The 26254-nt window shown below is 43.6% G+C and overlaps 1 protein-coding gene across 1 annotated transcript in view; it reads right to left on the bottom strand.

Annotated features, from left to right (window-relative positions):
* The window catches only part of LOC139547027 (caveolae-associated protein 2-like), a 30851-nt gene extending 14231 nt beyond the window's left edge, over positions 1–16620 (bottom strand). Inside the window, exon 1 of the mRNA XM_071356072.1 lies at positions 15912–16620. Coding sequence (XP_071212173.1) covers positions 15912–16466 — 555 coding nt within the window. The 5' untranslated portion in view covers positions 16467–16620. The remainder of the gene's footprint in view (positions 1–15911) is intronic.
* Between the last annotated feature and the right edge of the window lie 9634 nt (positions 16621–26254).

The following is a 26254-nucleotide window of genomic DNA, read 5'->3' on the forward strand; positions in this document are numbered from 1 at the left end:
TTCTTCTTTACAATGACGGCCTACACGATCATTGAGATGCTTTTGCTTCACTAATCTAAACTTAATTGTTCAATTGTGCATGTATTTGCTCCAACCCTGATCCAACAAACCTGATTATATTAACTCAACTTTGTTTGAGCAGAGCTGGATAAAAAATCCTGCACACCCAGTACACTGTAGCTCTTCAGAAAGGTCCCCTGAGATAGACAGACCAGCTACTCTGAGTTGACGAAGGGGGCAATGTAAGCCAATCCTGCAGACTCTTTATGTTCTTTAGAAGAAGTATGGGTGTGGCACGATAGTGTCATCACTGGCTTGATGAGATCAGCAAGGAGTCTGGCAGCAACAAGCCACTTCCGTCTATGTCCCCGTTTGATACAGTGACACAACAACAACAACAATATTTTGGATCTCAAGTCATTCAAGAGGCACACTTAAAGTACTGTCTTTCCTCTACTGCGTGTGTGTGTGGGTGTGTGCCTTTATCGCCCTCCAGGTTCCCTTGGAGAGTTCATCAATGAGCTTGACGCCCTGATAAGTTCCTTTCCTGAGGATGGCTCACCTCTCACAGTTCTGGGTGACTTTAACCTCCCCACGTCTACCTTTGACTCATTCCTCTCTGCCTCCTTCTTTCCACTCCTCTCCTCTTTTGACCTCACCCTCTCACCTTCCCCCCCTACTCACAAGGCAGGCAATACGCTTGACCTCATCTTTACTAGATGCTGTTCTTCCACTAATCTCATTGCAACTCCCCTCCAAGTCTCCGACCACTACCTTGTATCCTTTTCCCTCTCGCTCTCATCCAACACTTCCCACACTGCCCCTACTCGGATGGTATCGCGCCGTCCCAACCTTCGCTCTCTCTCCCCCGCTACTCTCTCCTCTTCCATCCTATCATCTCTTCCCTCTGCTCAAACCTTCTCCAACCTATCTCCTGATTCTGCCTCCTCAACCCTCCTCTCCTCCCTTTCTGCATCCTTTGACTCTCTATGTCCCCTATCCTCCAGGCCGGCTCGGTCCTCCCCTCCTGCTCCGTGGCTCGACGACTCATTGCGAGCTCACAGAACAGGGCTCCGGGCAGCCGAGCGGAAATGGAGGAAAACTCGCCTCCCTGCGGACCTGGCATCCTTTCACTCCCTCCTCTCTACATTCTCCTCTTCTGTCTCTGCTGCTAAAGCCAATTTCTACCACTCTAAATTCCAAGCATCTGCCTCTAACCCTAGGAAGCTCTTTGCCACCTTCTCCTCCCTCCTGAATCCTCCTCCCCCTCCTCCCCCCTCCTCCCTCTCTGCTGATGACTTCGTCAACCATTTTGAAAAGAAGGTCGAAGACATCCGATCCTCGTTTGCTAAGTCAAACGACACCGCTGGTTCTGCTCACACTGCCCTACCCTGTGCTTTGACCTCTTTCTCCCCTCTCTCTCCAGATGAAATCTCGCGTCTTGTGACGGCCGGCCGCCCAACAACCTGCCCGCTTGACCCTATCCCCTCCTCTCTTCTCCAGACCATTTCCGGAGACCTTCTCCCTTACCTCACCTCGCTCATCAACTCATCCTTGACCGCTGGCTACGTCCCTTCCGTCTTCAAGAGAGCGAGAGTTGCACCCCTTCTGAAAAAACCTACACTCGATCCCTCCGATGTCAACAACTACAGACCAGTATCCCTTCTTTCTTTTCTCTCCAAAACTCTTGAACGTGCCGTCCTTGGCCAGCTCTCCTGCTATCTCTCTCAGAATGACCTTCTTGATCCAAATCAGTCAGGTTTCAAGACTAGTCATTCAACTGAGACTGCTCTTCTCTGTGTCACGGAGGCGCTCCGCACTGCTAAAGCTAACTCTTTCTCCTCTGCTCTCATCCTTCTAGACCTATCGGCTGCCTTTGATACTGTGAACCATCAGATCCTCCTCTCCACCCTCTCCGAGCTGGGCATCTCCGGCGCGGCCCACGCTTGGATTGCGTCCTACCTGACAGGTCGCTCCTACCAGGTGGCGTGGCGAGAATCTGTCTCCGCACCACGTGCTCTCACCACTGGTGTCCCCCAGGGCTCTGTTCTAGGCCCTCTCCTATTCTCGCTATACACCAAGTCACTTGGCTCTGTCATATCCTCACATGGTCTCTCCTATCATTGCTATGCAGACGACACACAATTAATCTTCTCCTTTCCCCCCTCTGATAACCAGGTGGTGAATCGCATCTCTGCATGTCTGGCAGACATATCAGTGTGGATGACGGATCACCACCTCAAGCTGAACCTCGGCAAGACGGAGCTGCTCTTCCTCCCGGGGAAGGACTGCCCGTTCCATGATCTCGCCATCACGGTTGACAACTCCATTGTGTCCTCCTCCCAGAGTGCTAAGAACCTTGGCGTGATCCTGGACAACACCCTGTCGTTCTCAACTAACATCAAGGCGGTGACCCGTTCCTGTAGGTTCATGCTCTACAACATTCGCAGAGTACGACCCTGCCTCACGCAGGAAGCGGCGCAGGTCCTAATCCAGGCACTTGTCATCTCCCGTCTGGATTACTGCAACTCGCTGTTGGCTGGGCTCCCTGCCTGTGCCATTAAACCCCTACAACTCATCCAGAACGCCGCAGCCCGTCTGGTGTTCAACTTTCCCAAGTTCTCTCACGTCACCCCGCTCCTCCGCTCTCTCCACTGGCTTCCAGTTGAAGCTCGCATCCGCTACAAGACCATGGTGCTTGCCTACGGAGCTGTGAGGGGAACGGCACCTCCGTACCTTCAGGCTCTGATCAGGCCCTACACCCAAACAAGGGCACTGCGTTCATCCACCTCTGGCCTGCTCGCCTCCCTACCTCTGAGGAAGTACAGTTCCCGCTCAGCCCAGTCAAAACTGTTCGCTGCTCTGGCACCCCAATGGTGGAACAAACTCCCTCACGACGCCAGGTCAGCGGAGTCAATCACCACCTTCCGGAGACACCTGAAACCCCACCTCTTTAAGGAATACCTAGGATAGGATAAAGTAATCCTTCTAATCCCCCCCCCCCTTAAAAGAGTTAGATGCACTGTTGTAGAGTGGTTGTTCCACTGGATATCATAAGGTGAATGCACCAATTTGTAAGTCGCTCTGGATAAGAGCGTCTGCTAAATGACTTAAATGTAATGTAAATGTTAAATGTATGCATGTGTGTATTCTCGGGATTGCATTATCCACCTAGCTCATCTAGCCTACCGGTGTATTAACTGTCATATCTCTAGGGTAATACATTAGCTTAACATTTCCCTTACCCAGATTTCATAGCCTACATTTAAAACCAAGCCCTGTCTCTACAACATCAAACCACATGAAAACAAGCAGTGAAACGAGGGTCTATCTATCCTGAATGCTTTTTGAGGGGCTGCCAAATGACACCCTATTCCATATTTAGTCAGGTGTGTATAGGGAATATAACACTATAGGGAACAGGGTGCCATTTGGGCCTCATACATAGACTTAATGTGGTCTCTATGGAGAACAAGTGTATTTTCTGTGCACTCCACAAATCTACTAGCAGGTTGATTCCTGTGGGGCGGCGGTTGGCACAGGTGGGTTGGCACAATGAGTCAGGTGCCAACTGGGGACTCCGTCAACGAGAGGGCACCACGTCACATCACTTACTTACCAACACACAGTGGCACATATACACACACACATACACACACACACATACACAGACAGACCCACTTTTTCAGGAGAGAGGCATGGGAGGTGCTCAAAGGAAGGAGAAAGAAGACAACGGAGAAACTAAGACAAACTAAGTCTGAGTCCTCAGAGATACTTGGTTGATTGCCCTGTTATTGTGTGGCTTGAATGGATTGAGAGGAAGAAGGCTCGATGCACATTCAAACAAATGTATTAACGCATCCCCTCAAGGGATGAACTCGACACACAACTTGGGCACAAACCAAAAGTCACCGAACTCATTTCGAACGCACTGCGTTTCTCTTCTCTTCTCACTGTCTCTGTCTCTCTGTATTTATGTCACTCTCTTTTTTTCTTCACTTTTTCACCCTTCCTCCATCTCAGTCCCTTCATTTCCACTTTATCTCCACAGCCACATCCTCCTCCCCCTCCCGACATTAGTGTCATCACGTCCCCTTGTCCTGGGAAAATAACAAACCTGGAGCCTCTTCCCTGAGCCTCTTTCCATGGAAATTTGACTTAATCTGCATGTGCTTTGATTAGCCTGCCGCAAAGCATTGTGGGATTCCACTGGGTACACCCCAGTGTTACGTAACATTTATTCCCCCCGTGTCAACAGGGCCGTAGGAAGGAAGGAAATGGGTTTCTGTCGTTTGGTGTGTGGAGAGATCAGCCATGTGATTGGCTGTTACCTTAGTAAAACATACAGTACATTACCAGGGGAAAAGGGAAACAGGTTAACACACATGGGCACACACACTGGCAAAACAATGAACAGGGGAAACACACACATACCAGTACATGCAAGCAAGCGCGCACACACACACACAAAGACACACAGACAAACAGACACACACACTGGCAAAACAACCCCGTCACATGATGGTTTTCTGATTGAACAGCCAATATGAACTGAGGTAAAGACAGATTAGCATGTCTACTGAAGACAACTGTCATAGACTTGATATGAAGCATCCTAGGTGTTATGTCACGCTCATGTCAGCATTACGTAGTTTACCGTATTTCAAGTCAATACAACATAATGACTCATCATGCCTACCCGTTAAGTGACCACACAGGATGGCACAACAAGTTTCAGGGCCTCTTCCCCACCCATACCGAATGGGACAACAAAAAAAAAAGGCATGACTGAGCTTATGCAATTACAAAAATACAATGCCCAATTCAACTCCAAGCTCAAGCTGCTAACGTGCTAACCAACTCAATGCCGGTGCGTAGAGTGGCATCAAAACATCCTGTTGACATGCCAAGCTATGGGATGCCTATGCTAATCTTGTTAGCCCTTTTGCACATTGAACTTGTTCTGTTCTTAGCATTGTTTCAGGACAATGGCGTGGGCGTATATCATGGCCATTGTGTCGATAAGCAGCTATGGAGATAATACACTTTTTTTATTGTCAGAGTAGTTCTTGATTGTTGCATTGTTTACTTGGTTTTTACTTGGAAACGTCTACGCGAGGTCAAAGGTCAAATCGAAGCAGAGAACTCCAAGAATTGTCTCGAGCCCTAGTTGGTTGGAATAAAAAACAGTAAAAGTGGGCTGTTGTTTTTGCTTTCCTCAGCCCCTAACTTTTGGACCTTGAGACTTTGTCCTGGGAGTGTGGATGAATGGCTGCCTGTGCCACTGTTCAAATGTCAAAGAGAAGCAAGATAACTCACATGAATCCCATCTGGATTGAGGCCACTGACAAATGACAATTGTTTTCTCTTTCCTAACTCTATGGCTTGGTTTGATTCCTCGCTGGTCTCCCCCAGTCACCTCTTCTCCACCAATTAGATTCAGTTTAGAAAAGTCACCACCTGCATGTGGAACATAACCAAATCGCTCGCGGTGTGTGTGCGTAAGAGTCATGACACACACACTTCTGGGAGTTATGGGTCTATAGGGACTCTTTTCTTTTACCATTAATGCAAAATAAAAAATTATATCTTGATACCTTAACTGAACTGTTGAATTCTAGCCCTCACAGCATACAAATGGACTTAAATAATACTTTCTTTTGGACCAAGTTAAGTATTTATTGAATATTACAATAGCTTGGGCTCGTTTCCATTACGTTATACTGTCCCTTAGGTGATAATGTTTCAATAGAGAATTGAAAGCGCAACCAGGGATGGGCAGTATTTCTGTTGCATGTATTTGAAATATTTATTTAAATTACTTCTGAGTATTTTGTAATTGGTAATTAACTGTGCTGAACTACAGTCCAATGTATTTTGTAACAAGATACTTTCGAGAGCTGTAATTGGTATTTTCAAAATACAAATTTTTATAGACATTCACATTTTGTCGATCGTGATTGACTGGTCAATCTCCAAGGCATTCTTAGTCAATCGCCAAACATTTCTGTAAAAACCCAACACTAAAGACCTGCGTTCCTATATTTTTAATTAGTCTCGCGCTATTGGCATTAACTGCACCCAATTCAGCTGTACTGCACGACGGGTAGGGGAAGTGATCCCATTTTGAACCATTTCATGTGTCTAAAGGTACAAACTCGGCCATTATGACGTTTTTAGTTATGTTAAAAAAAAATCTGAGTGGTAGATCTCGGGTTGCCTCTTGAATCAGAAAAGGTTGGTGACCACTTCTCTAAATACATGGCTCTGATAATACCCAGTGGGCTTTGTAGTTCATTTTAGAATATACATTTACATTTTTGTCAGTTAGCAGACAGAGTGACTTGCTCAACAAAGGTAGATAAACAACATATCATAGACATAGCAAGTGAAATGTTTCTGTAACTGTTACTGAGAATGTTTTTGCTGTTTGGGCTGGCTACTTGCACATTTATTTTTGTATTTTAAAATGCAAAATACATGCATTTTAATTAAATACATTACAAAATACATGCATTCTACAGTTTATTTTGATACATTGATCTTTATGGTATTTTGTAATTATATTTTGTCATTTATGCACATCCCTGAGTGCAACAAAGTAACCCGGGGTTGTCAAACCACCCATGCACACAAGGAATCATTGACAGCCATTGGCAGTATGCACAATGTCTTAGGAGACTGAAACAGTGAGACGCATATAGTTGTCAAACCTGAATTGGTGAAAGGCAAAAGAGCAGGACTCAGGGTAGAAATAACTAACACTCCTCAAGACAAATACATTAAAGAAGCCTCTCGCTCTCTCTCTCAATTTCAATTTCAATTTAAGGGGCTTTATTGGCATGGGAAACATATATTTACATTGCCAAAGCAAATGAAATAGATATTAAACTAAATTGTAATAAACAATAAAAAAATGAACAGTAAATACTTCATGTCAACCTTTCCTTGTGTTTTCATTTTGTCTAATTGCCTTCACATACCTCCTTCCCCTTTTCTATTCCTGAACTTTTCTTTTCAGCTCTTTAACTTTGTCCACCTCTGTTGTCTTTTTTTCTCTTTAACTCTCTATTTTCCACCTCTCTCTCTCTCTCTCTTTCCCTCTTTCTTTTTTTTGGACTTCTCTCTCACCGTAGCCTGTTCAAAAAGAGGGAGATTAACAGAGGAATGAACCACAAAGGGAAAATGAGAACGATGACAAAGGGAGGAGCCACAGGGTAAACAAACATATTTGTTCATTTAAGTCTGCAGGTCTTTCTGGCTCCACAGACAGGGACAGACATATTAGGTGTCATGACAGAAACAGGGTCATGTTCAATAGACTAGGGCACGCAACATTTTTTTATTTTTATGTTTGATTATGCAACAGAAAATTAAAATGAGTGATAGTCCCTCCCTGTTTCAGTCTGTTTTCTTCCGTTTGGTGCCTATGAACACAAGACAGATGAGTGTTGGGATTCAAGGCCCACATTCATGTTGCGGTAGCTGTCACTGAACAAAACTCATCCATGCACATCGGGGGATAAGGAAACAAAAGGCGTTGTTGTTTGAGAGAGAGACAAAAACAAAATTATTGGAAGGAGAGGGTATTTGTACGTGAGCCCTGCCTACTGAAACAAAACACCTTTGAGGTCTTGGCACGTACCCACGCACGCACGCACGCATGCGCGCGCACACACACACACAATTCATGCCTATACCCTCAGGACAGTTTTGGTCTTGTGCTTGGACCTGTGGAAATAGATTTGCTGTATAACATAGACGCTGTAGAGTTGACTATGCATACTTTGAATAACACACGTCTACACTATATCAACCTTGTGGATCATGGATATTAGAAGGATATGAGAGTGTAATAGGGACTGTAACTGATTGGCAAGGCCTCAAGTTAGTTACAGTTTTTTTTCAGTCACTTGTTGCAATTTTCAAAAGTGTGTGGTACAATGTTCACAACTCTTAGTACACACCTCAAAACAGATAATCAAAAAGGCAGTTGTTGCAAATCTTCAAGCACATTTTCAGTTGACTAAGTACAACACCCAAGTTAGTGTTTCATCTAGAAATACATGTTTCACATTACAATACATGCTCATATAAAGTAATTGCCTTTCGCAATGCAATGTTCACGTTAATTTTGATATGATTGTCTTCTCATTTGTTAAAATACATTTTACTATTTCTTAATCTGACTACTCTTAAATGATAATCACTAAACCGTTTGGTAAACCTATAGATTTTAAGCTGGTTTTTCTACTACAGATTTTCAGAACTATAGTACATAGTGAAAATGTATGTATGTAAAGTAGAAACATAAAGCATGATATATATACTGTAATGTACTTTTAAGATGATCACTATTATGATTTGATTTTACACCTCTTTGGGCTGGACGTGCCGCTAGCGGCACACCTTGACGACATCTGGTGAAATTGCAGGTGGATGAACAATGAGGACATTTACTGCAAAGTTGATGAGAACCTATGGCCAAAATGCAAAGTAGTGCCTGCTAAACATTGTTTCTTTAATTTGTTTACAGTACATCTATGTTATAATTATATCTGAACAATACATGTAGGCTACGTGTGATGATTTAAATTGATGTATTTCAGTCCTTGACTAATAATGTCCTGCACTATGTATGATGTCATGTTTCATGTGAACCCCAGGAAGAGTAGCTGATACTTTTGCAGCGGCTGATGGGGATCCTAATAAATACCAAATCTCACATGAAATTTGATGCTCAGTCAATTTGAATGGGGTAGTGCAAGTGTATTGTAAAATGTGAAAACTGTGTAATGTACTATACTTTACAGTACTGTAGCATATATTCAAAAGGCAATTTTGACACGTATCTTGCATTTTTTGCTATTGGATTAACTGGTTGTTAAAATAACTACATTGAAGATATATAATTATGTTGCGTTTTGGTGATTAAATCAATGTTCTCATGATGTTTCACAGTAAACATTTATATTTTGAAGAAATGGTTGTGTGGTGAAGGATTTTTTCAAACAAAATTAATGCACAATAAAACTGTTTTGAATGAGACTTGCTGTGTTACAAGTGTAACCAATTTGGAGATTTGTTCTACGTTTTGAAAATGTCTTTCTAGTCAGGTTTTCTTGAGTTCAAATGATGGGCATGGTTCAAATACTGTAGAAATGCATCCTTCCTTTCCACAGTACCTTCCTTCAACTAATCACAGATCTGGATTGGTTGGATTGGTAATGGTTGGTAGAGTAATGGGGTAGTAACCTTGCTTTTACAGATGCCATTTCTTAATTTGCTCATCCTGTTGTTGCAAGAATTTTCCTGCACAGCAAGACATACAAACTTGTTGTAATGAATACTCAGGGAGAAAAGGGTGTAGATTCACACGCAGAGCGCGGCAGGTGTTTATTTTGCCTTCACGGAAGGCAGGCATTGTGGTCACAGGAAGGCAATGGTCATACACAGGTGGGCAAACAGGCAAGTAAATCAAAACTAGGACTGAAGGCTATAAATAGTTCTCAGAAACGAGCTAGGAAAAGGCTTAGTAGAGTCAAAACGAACAACACCTCACAAAGGCACAAACAGAATGAACTGAACTAAATAAGGAGCTGATGAGACCAGGTGAGTAACTAACACAGGTGAAAACAAAGAACAAAAATGAAAGGCAGGGCGACGTTCAAGAACACAAAGAAACAGGGCTACGTTCAAGAACACAACGAAACAGAACACACGGTTGACTAAGAAAATAATTACAGAACCTTACACTTGTAGTGTATTTAAGGTTTTAAAAGGCTTCTAAAGTTCGTAATTTCTACTTTAAAATGTCAGACTTGATTTGCGCTAACGAAAAATGTATCAAAAAATGTCCTATGAAAGGGAAAAGGGAAATGTCCTATCAAAATGTATAAATAATTATAGTCACATAACAATATATATATTTTTTTAATAATAATATTTTCTTGCTGTGTGAAACTGGCTCAAATTAAGGTATGGGCTTTGTACCTATCCAGTCACTTACGGAGTTCTGTTTATTTAAAGAAAACAAGGAGGGAAGGGTGCATTTCTAAGGATTTGGAACATGGTCTTTAAGAATGATGAGTTGAATCAGGTGTAAAAAATGGAAGAAAAAAAACTGTGTAAGGCAGCTAACTGGCCCTGCCTTATCCTGTATAAACAACTTTGTTAAATAAACCCTAATACTGTGAAGATCAACGGTGGAGAGAGGAAGCAGGTACAGTAAGAACATTTAATAAACTACGGACATGAAAGAGGACAGGAACAGCGTCTGGACAGGGGGCAAAGTAACGACATCAATGCTGACACGGGGATGAAACAGAGGAAACAGACAGATAAAGGGGAGGCAATCAAATAATGATGGAGTTCAGGTGGGTCCACTGAGGCGCAAGTTCGCATAACGAAGGTGACAGGTGTGCGTAATGATAGGCAGTCTGGCGACCTCGAGCGCCAGAGAGGAAGAGCGGGAGCAGGCGTGACAAATACAGGTGCTCACTCACTGCCACTAATGGTGACAAGCCTAGAGACCTTTGGTCATGAGTTCTGTGACAATGGCAGTAAAAAGTCTGTTAGCTAACAAAATAAAACTGAATGAATTAATTAATTGAAGCTGACTACTGAACTCTTCAATTTGATGAGCTGCATGGTCCGATTTTTTTAAATATATGATGCCAAAGTGTTTCCTTCTTACTTATAGAATGCAACGGTTCAAGTACAGTATGTTAGTTAAAAATACTAATGACTGTCACGTATACTCCCTCTCCGGCACTCGAGGTCACCAGGGTGCTCATTATTATTGTCACGACTTCCTCCGAAGTCGGTCCCTCTCCTTGTTCGAGCGCCGTTCGGCGGTCGACGTCACCGGTCTTCTAGCCATCGCCGATCCACCTTTCCTTTTCCATTTGTTTTGTCTTGTCTTCCCACACACCTGGTTTCAATTCCATCAATTACATGTTGTGTATTTACCCCTCTGTTCCCCCCATGTCCTTGTCCGGTATTGTTTATTGTAAGTGCTTGTGCACGTTATGTCTGGTGTGCGTCGGGTTCTGTACCCATTTATTGATTGTTCTGTTTTCCGGTGGGTTTTTATTATTAAACTGCGCCGTTGGAAACACAGTTTTTGCTCTGCTGCGTCTGACTTCTCTGCCGCCAGTACGCACCCCTTACAATTATGCACACCTGTCACCATCGTTACGCACACCAGCACCTCATCAGACTGACCTGAACTCCATCACCTGCCTGATTACCTTCCCTACATATGTCACTCCCTTTGGTTCTTTCCCTAGGCGTTATTGTTTCCGTTCCAGTGTTCATGTCTGTACGCTACGTGTGTTTCTTGTTTTGTTCTATGTTAATTTATTTACTAAAGCTTCCCTGAACTTGCTTCCCGACTCCCAGCGTACACGTTACAGAATAACGCCTCCCCAAAGGGAAGCATCAGGGAGTGTTTTTTTTTTTTTGTTAGTGTAGGTGACGTCGGGTCCGGGTGTCACTAACGGAGCAACCGGGGATGCTTCAGCTGGCTTGTCAGGCTTCCATGCCTCAGCCGGCACATCAGGTTTACAAGACCCGGTTGGCCCGTCAAGCGTCCGTTGCCGAGTCTACCGAGGAAGCCTCAGCTAGCTCGACAGGCTTCCATGCCTCAGCTAGCTCGACAGGTTCACAAGACTCGGTAGGCTCGGCAGGCTCCCATGCCTCAGCCAGTTCGTCAGGCTCCCATGCCTCAGCCGGCTCGTCAGGCTCCCATGCCTCAGCCGGCTCGACAGGTTCCAGTGCCTCAGCAGAATTTATTTATTAATGATTCCCTGAACTTGCTTCCCGACTCCCAGCGTACACGTCACAATGACAGATACAATGTGAAAGATCAAAGATCCCACAACATCAGCCATGCGTTCTCCAGCACGAATACACTGTAATACAAAATTGCATGAGTCAAATGTGTTATAGAACGTCTTTAGACGAGGCTGTGTATTGTTTTAGTGATGCAGCATGTTTAGTTTGGGTATGAAGTGTGTTTTCATTCGATACATTTGGATTTAAATGTGCTTTGATAATGTGTGTGATAGAAGGTCATCACTGTTGTTGTCACTCCATGCCTCTCAATGATTAAATGTCCCATAAACACTAATGAGCTCTCAGAGGACTTCCCTTCCCATACCACCTTGCCAATCCTACTACTTATCTTGAAATTTGCACACATGCATGCACACACACGGACACATGAACACAAACACACACACACCCACAACAGATGCCTGCACACATGCATGTACGCATGCACGTGCACGCACACTCATGCACAAACACACACACACAAATATGAACTGCCCAGCAAAGTATGTTGCATACCACGATTGTGTTACTATCGCTGTTTCCCATTTTAATATAAATGAACGTTTACCCTCTTGCCAATCCAAGACCTTTCACCTCCCTGGAATCAACAACTTACTTTGTCACAAACAGAAACTAGCACATGCCATTGAAATACTCCTCTTCTGTGGCTGGGAAGAGGAGAATATGGAGACAGGAAAAGCACTGGAGCACAAACACAAACAAACAATGGGCCAAATTACAGTAATTAAGGACTACAGTTTCCCCCGGCCTCGTTAAAGCCAGTTACGTAGAGAAAAGCAGCCGAGCGGCAGGGACCTGTCAGCCTATCCATGGCAGCGCTGGTCAGTGCTCCTTTGGCCCAGAGCGGTGGATATCTACTGAGCGCCCTTTGGAGCGGCATGGTGGCATTTCCACCTCGGGTGGCATGTACAGAGCAATGTGTGTTCTCAATTAATACGTGGAGAAATCCGTCAGTCAGAGGAGAGACATTTTCTAGGCCAGGAGCAAATAAGAGACAAAAGAGAGCTCAGGGGCGTGGAGTAAGAATTGAAATGCCTTATCGGTGAGTCACGTTGTTTGTGACTCATAGCGTGTACTTTGTAGAGGTGTGTGACAGAATGGCATCCTCTGATGGTGTCTGAGAAAGGAGGAATAGCTGCACGTTCAAATGATAAAGATAGGTGGTTTGTGGCGAGGCTGCTCACATGCTTGGGGTTAATTGGTTCAGGAACAGCCAGGGGGAGAGAAAGAGAGAGAGAGAGATTGACAAAGAGCGAGGATAACTGTAGAGAAACACAGAAATACACAGAACGAACAACTATAGGAAATACCTGTGGATAATCAACTATAAATGTGCAACCATTAGACTAGAGTCATGCCGTTCGAGCCAATGTGCAGTATTTGCACCTGTTGCTATTGAACATAGTACAATAGCAACCATTACCAATCCAACCCATCCAGTACCTGGGTAACCAGATAATATCAGTCCCTAGGAGCTTTTAGGACTTAGCCTGTGTCAATATGGCTCACCCTTTTCCTAACTGAACACATATCGAGCCCTATCCAATCATTAGAGAATATACTGGCCACACAATGATTCAGTATATTTGGTATAATGGAGCTAGGACTGAGCAAAGAGTACGGTTGGGAAACACTATGCAAATAGTATTAAAATCACCTGATCACACCTTTTATGCGTTGGCTCAGTTGGTAAGGGCGTGACACTAATCATGCTAGGGTCGTGGGTTCAATTCCTGCAGGGATCACAGTCACATATTACACTTGCATCCAAAGTGACTTACAGTACAGTTAGTTCATATATGTTTATATTATACAATTATTGTTATGTTATGTATACGGTCACCCCCAAAATTATTGGCACCCTTGATAATCGTTATCACCCTGTCGTTCTCAACTAACATCAAGGCGGTGACCCGTTCCTGTAGGTTCATGCTCTACAACATTCGCAGAGTACGACCCTGCCTCACGCAGGAAGCGGCGCAGGTCCTAATCCAGGCACTTGTCATCTCCCGTCTGGATTACTGCAACTCGCTGTTGGCTGGGCTCCCTGCCTGTGCCATTAAACCCCTACAACTCATCCAGAACGCCGCAGCCCGTCTGGTGTTCAACTTTCCCAAGTTCTCTCACGTCACCCCGCTCCTCCGCTCTCTCCACTGGCTTCCAGTTGAAGCTCGCATCCGTTACAAGACCATGGTGCTTGCCTACGGAGCTGTGAGGGGAACGGCACCTCCGTACCTTCAGGCTCTGATCAGGCCCTACACCCAAACAAGGGCACTGCGTTCATCCACCTCTGGCCTGCTCGCCTCCCTACCTCTGAGGAAGTACAGTTCCAGCTCAGCCCAGTCAAAACTGTTCGCTGCTCTGGCACCCCAATGGTGGAACAAACTCCCTCACGACGCCAGGTCAGCGGAGTCAATCACCACCTTCCGGAGACACCTGAAACCCCACCTCTTTAAGGAATACCTAGGATAGGATAAAGTAATCCTTCTAACCCCCCCCCCCCTTAAAAGAGTTAGATGCACTATTGTAAAGTGGTTGTTCCACTGGATATCATAAGGTGAATGCACCAATTTGTAAGTCGCTCTGGATAAGAGCGTCTGCTAAATGACTTAAATGTAAATAAATGTAATAATGACGAACTAAAAAGATTGTATAAAATAAATACTGAGCTATATTGTATGCTCAGAAAATTGGGAAATGTCTATTTTATTAAGACAATTACTCATAGAAATATATTTTGTCTATCAAGTAATATATTTTTTAACTTCAGAGGAGGACAAGCAAGATAAAGTCACTCAATGTAAATGCATAAATCTAATTTAACTACATTTGAGATCATTATGCATAATGGGGGTGTTTGGTCTTGTAGACAGATCTAGAGTATTACCCTCTTTGAACCACACACACACACACACACACACACACACACACACACACACACACACACACACACACACACACACACACACACACACACACACACACACACACACACACACACACACACACACACACACACACACACACACACACACACACACACTCCCTCTCCCTCTCTCTCATATCCTATGGAGTTCTTCAAAACACCACTCCCTTTATACTGTAGTTACATTTTCCCACCATGAACTAGAGAACCTGAGGGGGGCCGAAACTGTACACATTATTCTAAAAGATCTTAAAACACACCTTTTTAGCTTTGCTTTTCCTTATTAAGGTGTTTTTTAGTCATTCAGTTTTTATTGTTATTCTTTGGTTTTTTATCCTGTTGTTTGTTGTGTTGTAAATATGAACATTTCTTTTTTCATTGCGTTTTATGTTTTTTTTTCCTGTGAAGCACATTGCATTGCATTCCATGTCTGAAATGTGCTGTATTCATTTGATTTGATGATCCTGCTTCTCCCTCTCACACACTTTCACACAGCTGCCAAGGCCCATTGCAGCTGCACAGAACGCAAACATACAGAGTAGGCTGCACTCTTACATACCCTTGCAGTAACTCCCAATGTGCACACTAGCTTTCACGCATGCACGGATATACACACACACACACACACACACACACACACACACACACACACACACACACACACACACACACACACACACACACACACACACACACACACACACACACACACACACACACACACACACACACACACACACACAAACAAACTATACTTTCAACATTCTCACAAACATTTTTGACATTCTGTTCTCCCGCTCACACAATTGACACACATGCACACAAACAAACAAATACCTTTAACACGTTTAACATTCTTCCCCCTTCTTTTTTCACAAACAAACTATACTTTCAACATTCTCACAAACATTTTTGACATTCTGTTCTCCCGCTCACACAATTGACACACATGCACACAAACAAACAGATACTTTTAACACGTTTAACATTCTTCCCCCTTCTTTTTTCACAACCCCTACACAGATTACGCACCCTTACACATTCCTCACATCTGCTTTTCCCTTATTCCCCTGACACAAAAGCTCATCCATCCAACCCATCCCTCCATCCGCCACTCCATCCCTACCTGGAAGATGAGAACTTTGAAGTGGTTCCTCTTGAGCAGGTGTCCATGGTTGGTCTCCAGCCGCTTCACCTGTGACGCCTGCTTGTCCAGCCGCTCCCGCACCTCCTTCATGTGGGTGTTGACCTTGTGCGAGCGCTCCAGCAGCTTGTTCACGCTGTTGGATGTGCTGGTGTGGTTCTTGGAAAGGCGGGTCACGTCACCCTGGACCCCCCGCACGGCACCCTCCAGGTCGGCCTGACGCAACTCCATGCGTTGCTGGTTCTCCTGCACTGCCTCCAGCATGTTGACCAGCTTGTCGAGTAGAGCCACCACTGTGATGGCGCTCACCTGGTCCCTGGCCGTGGGACTGGTGGGACTTCCAGGTCCGTGGCTCCCAGGGGTTTTCAAGCCCAGCCTGGAGAGGGTGTTGGTGGGGGACGAAGGAGCTGGGCTCGGGCTGAAGCTGGACACCAGGAGGTCCATGTTGTCTTGCTGTGCCTGGTACTGCTGGGGGTTGACCAAAATGCTGCTGCTGTTGCTGCTGCTGCGCTCGGCGTGCGATGAGTCTTCTCCCATGGCCACAGGGTGGAGGTGTTAAATGTCCTCTTTTGAAGGGTTTAAGTAAGTTAGAGGGCTAGAAGTGGAGGGATAATGTGGACCGACTTGTTCTGAGGTGTGAAGAGTCTCTGTCAGTTAGTTGACGTTGTTGTTGTTGCTCCAGAGAAGGACTGAGAAGGGAAGAGGGATTCTCTCCTCTTGGTTGTTTTGGTGTCCCCTCCCCTCCCCTTTTTTTTTTTTTTTTTTTTACAATGTGTAGTAGAGCAAGAGTTGTATTTCACACACCCACTTTTCTCCTCCCCTTTTAAAAACCTCCTCCAAAGCCAGAGGGGAGGGGCATGGTTGTCCTGGTAACAGGTCTAGCCCTAAATTGCTGGAGAAAATTACGCCAGAGATTGCCACTGTGAGTGTTCATGTGACTGCTCTCAATGCCTGTCCGTCTGGAAAGTCTGTTTGAGGGGCAATTCGACACAATGAGCATTTCTGATGTTGTGTATTTGTTTATGCCAGTGTGCATGTCTCTCTCCCAGGTTCAGGTTTGTTTCTAGTTTGTTTGCAGGGTTCAGAGTTGTTTGATTAAGCAGTAAGACCTGCGGGGGTGTGGCATATGACCAATATATCATAGCTATGGGTTGTTCTTAGGCCAAATGCAATGCGGAGCGCCTGGATACAGCCCTTAGCCGTGGTATATTGGCCATATACCACAAACCCCCGAGGTGCCTTAATGCTATTATAAACTGGTGATCAACGTAATTAGAAGAGTAAAAATAAAAGTTTTGTCATACTAGATAATTAGATAAGAATGAGTAAGACAGAGCAAGACTGTGGTGTGGCTTGGTGTGATCCATTCTAAACAGTTCAACATTTTCACTGGTGCAAATCAAGCGTGATCCATCTCGCCCTTTACGTTTGCATGTCCCGATATGTACTTTTCCGAACATGCACAGGCACGTACGTGATATTTGGCGAGTGCCAACGTGTGCAGCATGGCAGGCCTCTCCACCCCTCCCTCTCCTCCTGTTCTGTTTTTCTCTCCTCTGCTCTGTAGCTCTGGTGTTGGGGCACTGTGGCACATGGAAACGAGGATATACGTGTTTGAACAATGAGCTCGTCTTTGCACCTAGCACGGTGCCAGGATCCATATACCACACGCACACTTGAATGCGAACACACATGCATGCTTAACTAGAGCCGTTATACAAAATCTGTGTGTGTGTGTGTGTGTGTGTGTGTTCATGCATGCATGTGTTTGGCTGTGTAAGTATATGTTCTATTGTAAAAGTGAGAGACAAGGGAGTGTTTTTTTGTTGTATTTATGGGGCTGTGGATATCCACATAGAGCAAAGCATTTGTAGAATATAATGACAAGAGCTCACTTTATCACTGTTAGCCTTGGAAGGCATTCAGGATTGACACCTTGACCTGGTAGTTATTTGATTATGTTAGGGTTAGCAATCAAGTTAGCCAACCAAGTTCCAACTTCAACACTTTTACCTTCGCTGACTCAAACATCTTAAACATTTTGTGTGTGTGTTTGTGTGTGTGTGCTTTTGTGTGTTTATGCATGCATGTGTGTGTGTATGTGTGTGCGTGTAATCCTTCACACCTCCTGAACTTGAAAGTTTGACCTCCTGTCACGTTCGTTGAATTGAGGAGACCAAGGCGCAGTGTGATATGAATACATTCTTCTTTAATTGAAGAAAACCACTAAACAAAGTAACAAAAATGAACGTGAAGCTATATAGAATGAGTGCTGACACAGGCAACTACACATAGACAAGAACCCACGAAACCAAAAAGGAAAATGGCAACCTAAATAGGATCCCCAATCAGAGACAACGATAAACAGCTGCCTCTGATTGGGAACGAATTCAGGCCACCATAGACCTACAATATGCCTAGACTTACAAACACCCCTAGACATACAAAAACCCTAGACAATACAAAAACAAGCATACCCACCCTCGTCACACCCTGACATGACCAAAATCATAAAGAAAACATAGATAACTATGGTCAGGGCATGACACCTCCCTGCTTTCTTATATTTGAATCACCTTTCCCTACTTTGGAAGCATGACGCTCCTATCCTGTCATTCATCCAATGTGTGTGTTTCCTCCTACAGTCTTTCAGATGTCTCATTTCATCCCTCTCTTTCAGACCCCTTGACTTTTTCAACATTTTGTTACTTTACAGCTTTATTCTAAAATGCCCTATATTGACAAAGTGAAAACAGGTTTGTAGAATTTTTTTGCAAATGTATTAAACATAAAAAACAGAAATACCTTATTTACATAAATATTCAGACCCTTTGCTATGAGACTTGAAATTGAGCTCAGGTGCATTCTGTTTGCATTGATCAGCCTTGAGATGTTTCTACAAGTTGATTAGAGTCGTAAATTCAATTGATTGGACATGATTAGGAAAGGCACATACCTGTCTATATAAGGTGCGAAGGTTGAAAGTGCATGTCAGAGCAAAAACCAAGCCAAGAGGTCGAGGGAATTGTCTGTAGAGCTCTGAGACAGGATTGTGTCGAGGAACAGAACTGGGGAATTGTTACAAAACATTTCTGCAGCATTGAAGGTCCCCAAGAACACAGTGGCCTCCATAATTCTTAAATGGGAGAAGTTTGGAACCACCAAGACCCTTCCTAGAACTGGCTGTCTGGCCAAACTGAGCAATCGGGGGAAAACGGTCAGGGTGGTCAGGGAGGTGACCAAGAACCCGATGGTCACTCTGACAGAGCTCTAGAGTTCCTCTGTGGAGATGGGAGAACATTTGAGATGGACAACCATCTCTGCAGCACTCCACCAATCAGGCCCTTATGGTAGATTGGCCAGACGGAAGACACTCCTCAGTAAAAGGCACATGACAGCCCGCTTGGAGGTTGCCAAAAGGCACCTAAAGGACTCTCAGACCATGAGAAACAAGATTCTCTGGTCTGATGAAACCAAGATTGAACTCTTTGGCCTGAATGCCAAGCGTCACATTTGGAGGAAACCTGGCACCATCCCTACCGTGAAGCATGGTGGTGGGAGATTCATGCTGTGGGGATGTTTTTCAGCTGCAGGGACTGGGAAACTAGTTAGGATCGAGGCGAAGATGAACGGAGCAAAGTACAGAGAGATCCTTGATGAAAACCTGCTCCAGAGTGCTCAGGATCTCAGACTGGGGCAAAGGTTCACCTTTCAACAGGTGAATGACCCTACGCACACAGCCAAGATAATTCAGGAGTGGTTTTGGGACAAGTCTCTGAATGTCCTTGAGTGGCCCAGCCAGAGCTCGGACTTGAACTCGATCGAACATCTCTGGAGAGACTTGAAAACACCTGTCCAGCAACGCTCCCCATCCAACCTGACAGAGCTTGAGAGGATCTGCAGAGAAGAATGGTAGAAACTCCCCAAATACAGGTGTGCCAAGCTTGTTGTGTCATACCCAAGAAGAGTCGAGGCTGTAATCACTGCCAAAAGGTGCTTCAACAAAGTACTGAGTAAAGGGTCTGAATACTTATGTAAATGTGATATTTCCGTTTTTAAATTTTTGGAAATTAGCAAAAAAATTATGTTTTTTGGTTTTGTCATATGTGGTATTGTTTGTAAATTGATGAGGGAAAAAATACTATTTAATACATTTCAGAATAAGGCTGTAACTTCACAAAATGTGGAAAAAGTCAAAGGGTCTGAATACTTTTCGAATGCACTATATCTCCCCCCTCATTTTAATTGTCTACTTTTCCTCGTCTATGTTAAGGTTGGATTTCCCATGTTGGTCCTGTCTCCCCTCTATCGCTTGAACGTGCACGACACTTGTGTACACACGTTTTTAAAAAAGCACGAACTCACACACACACATCCCATCATCGCAAATGTTATATTGTGAATAAAATCCGTTCCAAAGGATGGTGTGTTCCTTACAGATGGGTACATTTGTAAAGAGCCCTCTGCTGGTTAAGCAATATAAAAAAAACACTCCGTTTTTATCTTCAGATCTCTGTGTCAGTGTGCTGAATATATACACCATGAAATATTGACCAGGGCAAAGCACTGGATACTTTTCAGGTTTTATAGAGATCCATTTATACATCTGAATGACATAAGCATATGCAGTAGTAAAACACGTTACCATGTCATGGGGTTTTTATTGAAAGGAATGAACAAAGATAATGGGGATAATAGCATTCCTCAGCTCCAAAAAGATCCAAGCAAAGAGCAAAGTCCAACTCTAAAAATCTATCGGAAAGTCTTGCCTTTCTGGCAAGGTGTCAACCATTTATCTTCAACGTGAACATCTCACTCTCTACAACTAGGAACCAAGTAGCACGTTCAACAACCGCGTCTTCACATCTTTACGACGTAAACAAACGTGTTACAACAGGCTGGATGGATTAGGCAAACGTGGATTTTGTCTAATAGTCTTCCTGTGAACTGTAACGGCTGGCTATTGGCCAGCTGCCTTCACCCATGGGCCACTTGGCAAGTTCGGTTGATCAGCAGGTTTTCATTTTGAATATCACGGAAACCCCAGGCACACCTGTCTTTGTCGAAACAGCAGTAAAAAAATATATATATATATTCACATGAATTCTAAGAGTGGAGCAAATAAAAAAATAACTCACAACAATATGTTCATACCCTATGATCATAGGGTTGCTGAGAAGGTACAACCATTGTTGGTGCCTTTATCTATTGACTATTGGAATAACAGAAGACACAGGAGCTAGAGTTGCACTCCCATGTATTGTATCTACTATCCTGCCTTGATAACAAACTAGTCTCCCCCACCCACAAATATAACTAGACTGTAAATATAGAAAGTCTCAAAACTCTATGAAAAGTAGTGCACCTACACTGAGATCTGGTGTTTTGGAGGGTGTTTGAATATAAACCCAACATACTGTAAGTGTTGTAATGCACAGAATGTGTTTTAAAACACCCAAAGTGGTTCTTTTTGTGTTTTTCAGCATGGTTGTGAAAACACTTTTGGAGGGTTTCAGTACATGTAAAAGGCAGCATCAAAACACAAAAACAGTTTCTCACACAATCAATGGTTTAGAAATGCAAATGGTTTATAGCCTAAATATTGAAAATAAGGGGCTATGGAGATTTTTGGTGGGTGGAATTCCACCCCCAAAAATGTTCAATGCTTTATTTAGACAGCTTAGAAACAGGAGGAGCAATAAGATGGTACAATTCATTGGATTTTTTCCCACTCAACCACACTGACTGACTCACTTGTGACTGACTGACTCATGTACAAAAAATATTGAGTAGTTATTTATGATGCAAGGTGATTTGTAGATCAGTCAGGCTTGACTCACCTTTAATGTCGGCTGCAACGTCAAACGTTGAGAGGTCAGTCTGACGTCAATCAATAAAATGTATTTATAATCCACTTTTTACATCAGCAGATATGACAAAGTGCTTATACAGAAACTCAGCCTAAACCCCCAAAGAGCAAGCAATGCAGATGTTGAAGCACGGTGGCGAGGACAAACTCCCTAGAAAGGCAGAAACCTGGGAAGAAACTTAGAGAAGAACCAGGCTCTGAGTAGTGGCCAGTCCTCTTCTGGCTGTGCCGGGTGGAGATTATAAGAGTATATGGCCATTAAGGCCAGAAGTTCTTCAAGATGTTTAAATGTTCATATCTGACCAGCAGGGTCAAATAATAATCACAGTGGTTAGGTGGTTAGTACAACAGGTCAGCACCTCAGGCGTAAATGTCAGCTGGCTTTTCATAGCCGAGCATTCAGAGGTAGAGGTAGAGGTAGAGGTAGAGGTAGAGGTAGAGAAGAGAAAGAGAGAAAGAGAGAGAGAGAGAGAGAGAGAGAGAGAGAGAGAGAGAGAGAGAGAGAGAGAGAGAGAGAGAGAGAGAGAGAGAGAGAGAGAGAGAGAGAGAGAGAGAGAGAGAGAGAGAGAGAGAGAGAGAGAGAGAGAGAGAGAGAGAGAGAGAGAGAGAGAGAGAGAGAGAGAGAGAGAGAGAGAGAGAGAGAGAGAGAGAGAGAGAGAGAGAGAGAGAGAGAGAGAGAGAGAGAGTTGATACAGCAGGTCCAGGACAAGGTTCCATAACCAAAGGCAGAACAGCAGAAACTGGATCAGCAGCACGACCAGGTGGACTGATGCAAATTAATGTTCCTTTAATTTCTTTAATTTGATGACATTCTGAAAGATGTCTTTAATGATCACGCCTTCCAGCACACACGGGATAGAAATTATGGAAATGTAATGTTAAGTCAATTTTAATGCGTAGTGCAAGTCAATGCCAGTCAGTGCTGTTTCAGGACAAGTTTTTTCAGGAGCATGGCCTTTTTTCTATTACAACATGTTGGATGACTGTCACTAATATTCCATTCACCCAGTTCAATGTAACATCGATAGGTTTAGGCTACTTAATGACACTCAAATCTTCCCTATACCCATCATGAGGTTGCGACAACCTTACCTATGAATGAAAGTTTACAACGTAGGTGCACACAGGTTGTGAGAAAATGTTGACGTGCCTTGCACACTCTTGCCTGCATCTAGCTGATATAGGGGGTAATCATTAGTTTCTATTGGACAAATTCCGGTATGTTTATCCCGTTTTATTCCGTTTAAGAAAAGTTTTTCAACAGAATCAGCAGAATAAATACACCCCTGATCACACATAAACACAGTTCACTTTCATAACAGACACGTTGTATTCCTTCTCACATCTATTTGCTCTCCGCCTCTCACCTTTTCCCTTTGTCGCTTGTGGACGTCAATGCACAACACATCAGTTGTGTGACCAGGGGGGAAAAACTTGCCAAGCCATATCATAACTGCTACACACAGCTTACATCGTCGTTACCGTATTAGTCAATATAGCTAATAGAACTAACGCATTAGTAAACCTGCTATAATCATGCAGTAACGTTGCAGTTTAGCACTTACAGTGGCGGGCCTCGATGGAAATAAATTAATAAAACCAAAAGCTTACCTTGACTTGGAAGAGTTCCAGTGTTGTGTTGGATAGTCATAGCCAGCTAGCTAACATATCATCCCTCTGTTTGAGCAGGGTGTTTGAGTAGGCTAAACTAGCTAGCTGCATTTGCTTGCTAAGTAAGTAAAAACTGAAAGTGAAAAAAATGATTATATCTCTCTCTATATCTCTCTCTTGCTTCTCCTTCATTTTGGAAGAAATTAATTTGTTCAACTATTGTCTTTATCTTTGAGTCAACTACTTACCACATTTTATTCACTGCACTGCTAGCTAGCTGTATCTTTTGCTTTCAGTACTAGATTTATACTCTGATCCTTTGATTGGGTGGACAAACTGTCAGTTCATGCTTTCAAGTGCTCTGATAGGTTGGAGGACGTCCTTTGTTGTCCTCCAACCTGTCACAATTACTGTGAAAGTCTATGGAAGGGGCTGAGAACGGCAATTTACAGTACTGTAGCGTACATTTACATTTACATTTAAGTCATTTAGCAGACGCTCTTATCCAGAGCGACTTACAAATTGGTGCATTCACCTTATGATATCCAGTGGAACAACCACTTTACAATAGTGCATCTAACTCTTTTAAGGGGGGGGGGGGGTTAGAAGGATTACTTTATCCTATCCTAGGTATTCCTTAAAGAGGTGGGGTTTCAGGTGTCTCCGGAAGGTGGTGATTGACTCCGCTGACCTGGCGTCGTGAGGGAGTTTGTTCCACCATTGGGGTGCCAGAGCAGCGAACAGTTTTGACTGGGCTGAGCGGGAACTGTACTTCCTCAGAGGTAGGGAGGCGAGCAGGCCAGAGGTGGATGAACGCAGTGCCCTTGTTTGGGTGTAGGGCCTGATCAGAGCCTGAAGGTACGGAGGTGCCGTTCCCCTCACAGCTCAGGAGGCTTACCACATCAAAGGACAATTTTGAAACAAACAAAAAACTGTATAACCCACAGGCAAATACTGACTGGTTTTTCAATGGAATGTATTTCCCATTCAAAGCCATGACCACCATGACTAAATCCCTGTTTGTACCTGATGCTAACATGCGTCCTTTGTCCTGATCTTGTCCACATTCTAATTGTGCCTACATTTTCAGAAATGCGTCTACACATGGTAATAAAATGTGTCTCTTATCTGTCCACTTTGTGACCTGATTTCTTGATCTCTCCCTTGTATGCAAATTCTTTGAGAGATATTTTTTCAAACTAATATTTATAAATACAGTATTGATGGCCTGAGTCGATGGTGCCATCTGTTAATGACTTTAGAGGGCTGGATAATGATGATTTAAAAGGTTTCACTGTCAAGATCTGACTACACTTGTAAAAGATCCAGACACAATGCTTGCCTGATTACCTCTGGAGGTGGTCAGGAAGATCAGATCACAATCAGATAAAAATGCATTAATAGTCTACACCTGTCTTAAAATGTGGGCACAATCAGAATGTGGACAATTTCAGGACAAAGGACGCATGTTAGCACCAGGTAGGGCTATAAATGGGACTCTGTTGTCTCTACCTTCTTGCCCTTTGTGCTGTTGTCTGTGCCCAATAATGTTTGTAACCATGTTTTATGCTGCTACCATGTCGTGCTGCTGCAATGCTGTGTTGCTACTATGTTGTTGTCATGTTGTGTTGCTACCATGCTGTGTTGTCATGTGTTGCTGCCATGCTAAGTTGCTGTCTTAGGTCTATCTTTATGTAGTGTTGTGTTGTCTCTCTTTCGTAATGTGTGTTTTGTTTATTTTTTTCATCCACAGTCCCCTCAGGAGGCTTTTTGCCTTTTGGTAAAGGCACATACCATGATAAACTCTAACATTTCTCAGAGACATTATCTCCCTATCACTAAAATAGAATGTTAGGAACAATCCCATCCTATGTGTAAAATGCTACAGTCCACGACAATCATTACAATCAATAATTGATGTAACCTGTGAAGAGGACAAACATCTAATTCAAAACTGTTGACCTTCCTGAAGTGGAATCCTGGTCCCGGAACGATAACATTCCCATTGTGAATATCTGGTCGTGCATGCAGACATTCAGAGTTTCCTGCTCCTCCCTAACCCCCCGATCTGAAAAAATGAGGGGAGAGGACAGGAAGAGCAGATTCCACAAGCTCGGCTGTGGGGTGAACTGGGAAGTGCCTCCCCCCTCACCCCTCCTCTCCGTTGTCTCTGTCTCCGTGGAATTTGTGTGGAATCCTGTAGTCTGGCAGTGTAGCCTTTGGGTGACCCTGACATTGACCACAACTCCTCCTGGTCAGTTCAGTTCAACTGTAAACACAACAGAACCTGGCCAGTGAGACCATATTGAACATTTCTCCACAGTGGTGTGTACGATTCAAAATGGAAGACTTTTCAACTTACCTGTATGGTATTTTAAATCTGTCAGCTGGACATATATATATATGTATGTATGGAAAGGCATGAATGGAATGGCATAAACCATGTGTTTGATGTATTTGATACCATTCCACTGATTCCGCTCCAGCCATTACCACGAGCCCGTCCTCCCCAATTTATGTACCACCAATCTCCTGTGTTGTGGACGTGTTTAACTATACTTGTGGGGACCCTAAACTGAAAAAAGGGAGTTAGGTTAGAATTAGTGTCAGGGTTAGGGGTTAAAGGTTTGTGTTATAAGTTAGGTTAGTTAGGTTTTTGGGTTAAGGTTAGGTAAAGGATATGATTTTATAATAACTTGTGTCCTCCCACAAGGTTAAATAAGTCTGTATGTGTGTATGTGTGTGTAGAAAAGACATCACCTGCCAATAGCACATAATTGGCAAGGTACTGTTACTGTAACTCAGTTACTGTAACTCAGTTTTCTTGTAGTGGGGTAGGCATATG

The sequence above is a fragment of the Salvelinus alpinus genome, chromosome 20 (assembly GCF_045679555.1).
Source record: "Salvelinus alpinus chromosome 20, SLU_Salpinus.1, whole genome shotgun sequence".
Lineage (NCBI taxonomy): Eukaryota > Metazoa > Chordata > Actinopteri > Salmoniformes > Salmonidae > Salvelinus > Salvelinus alpinus.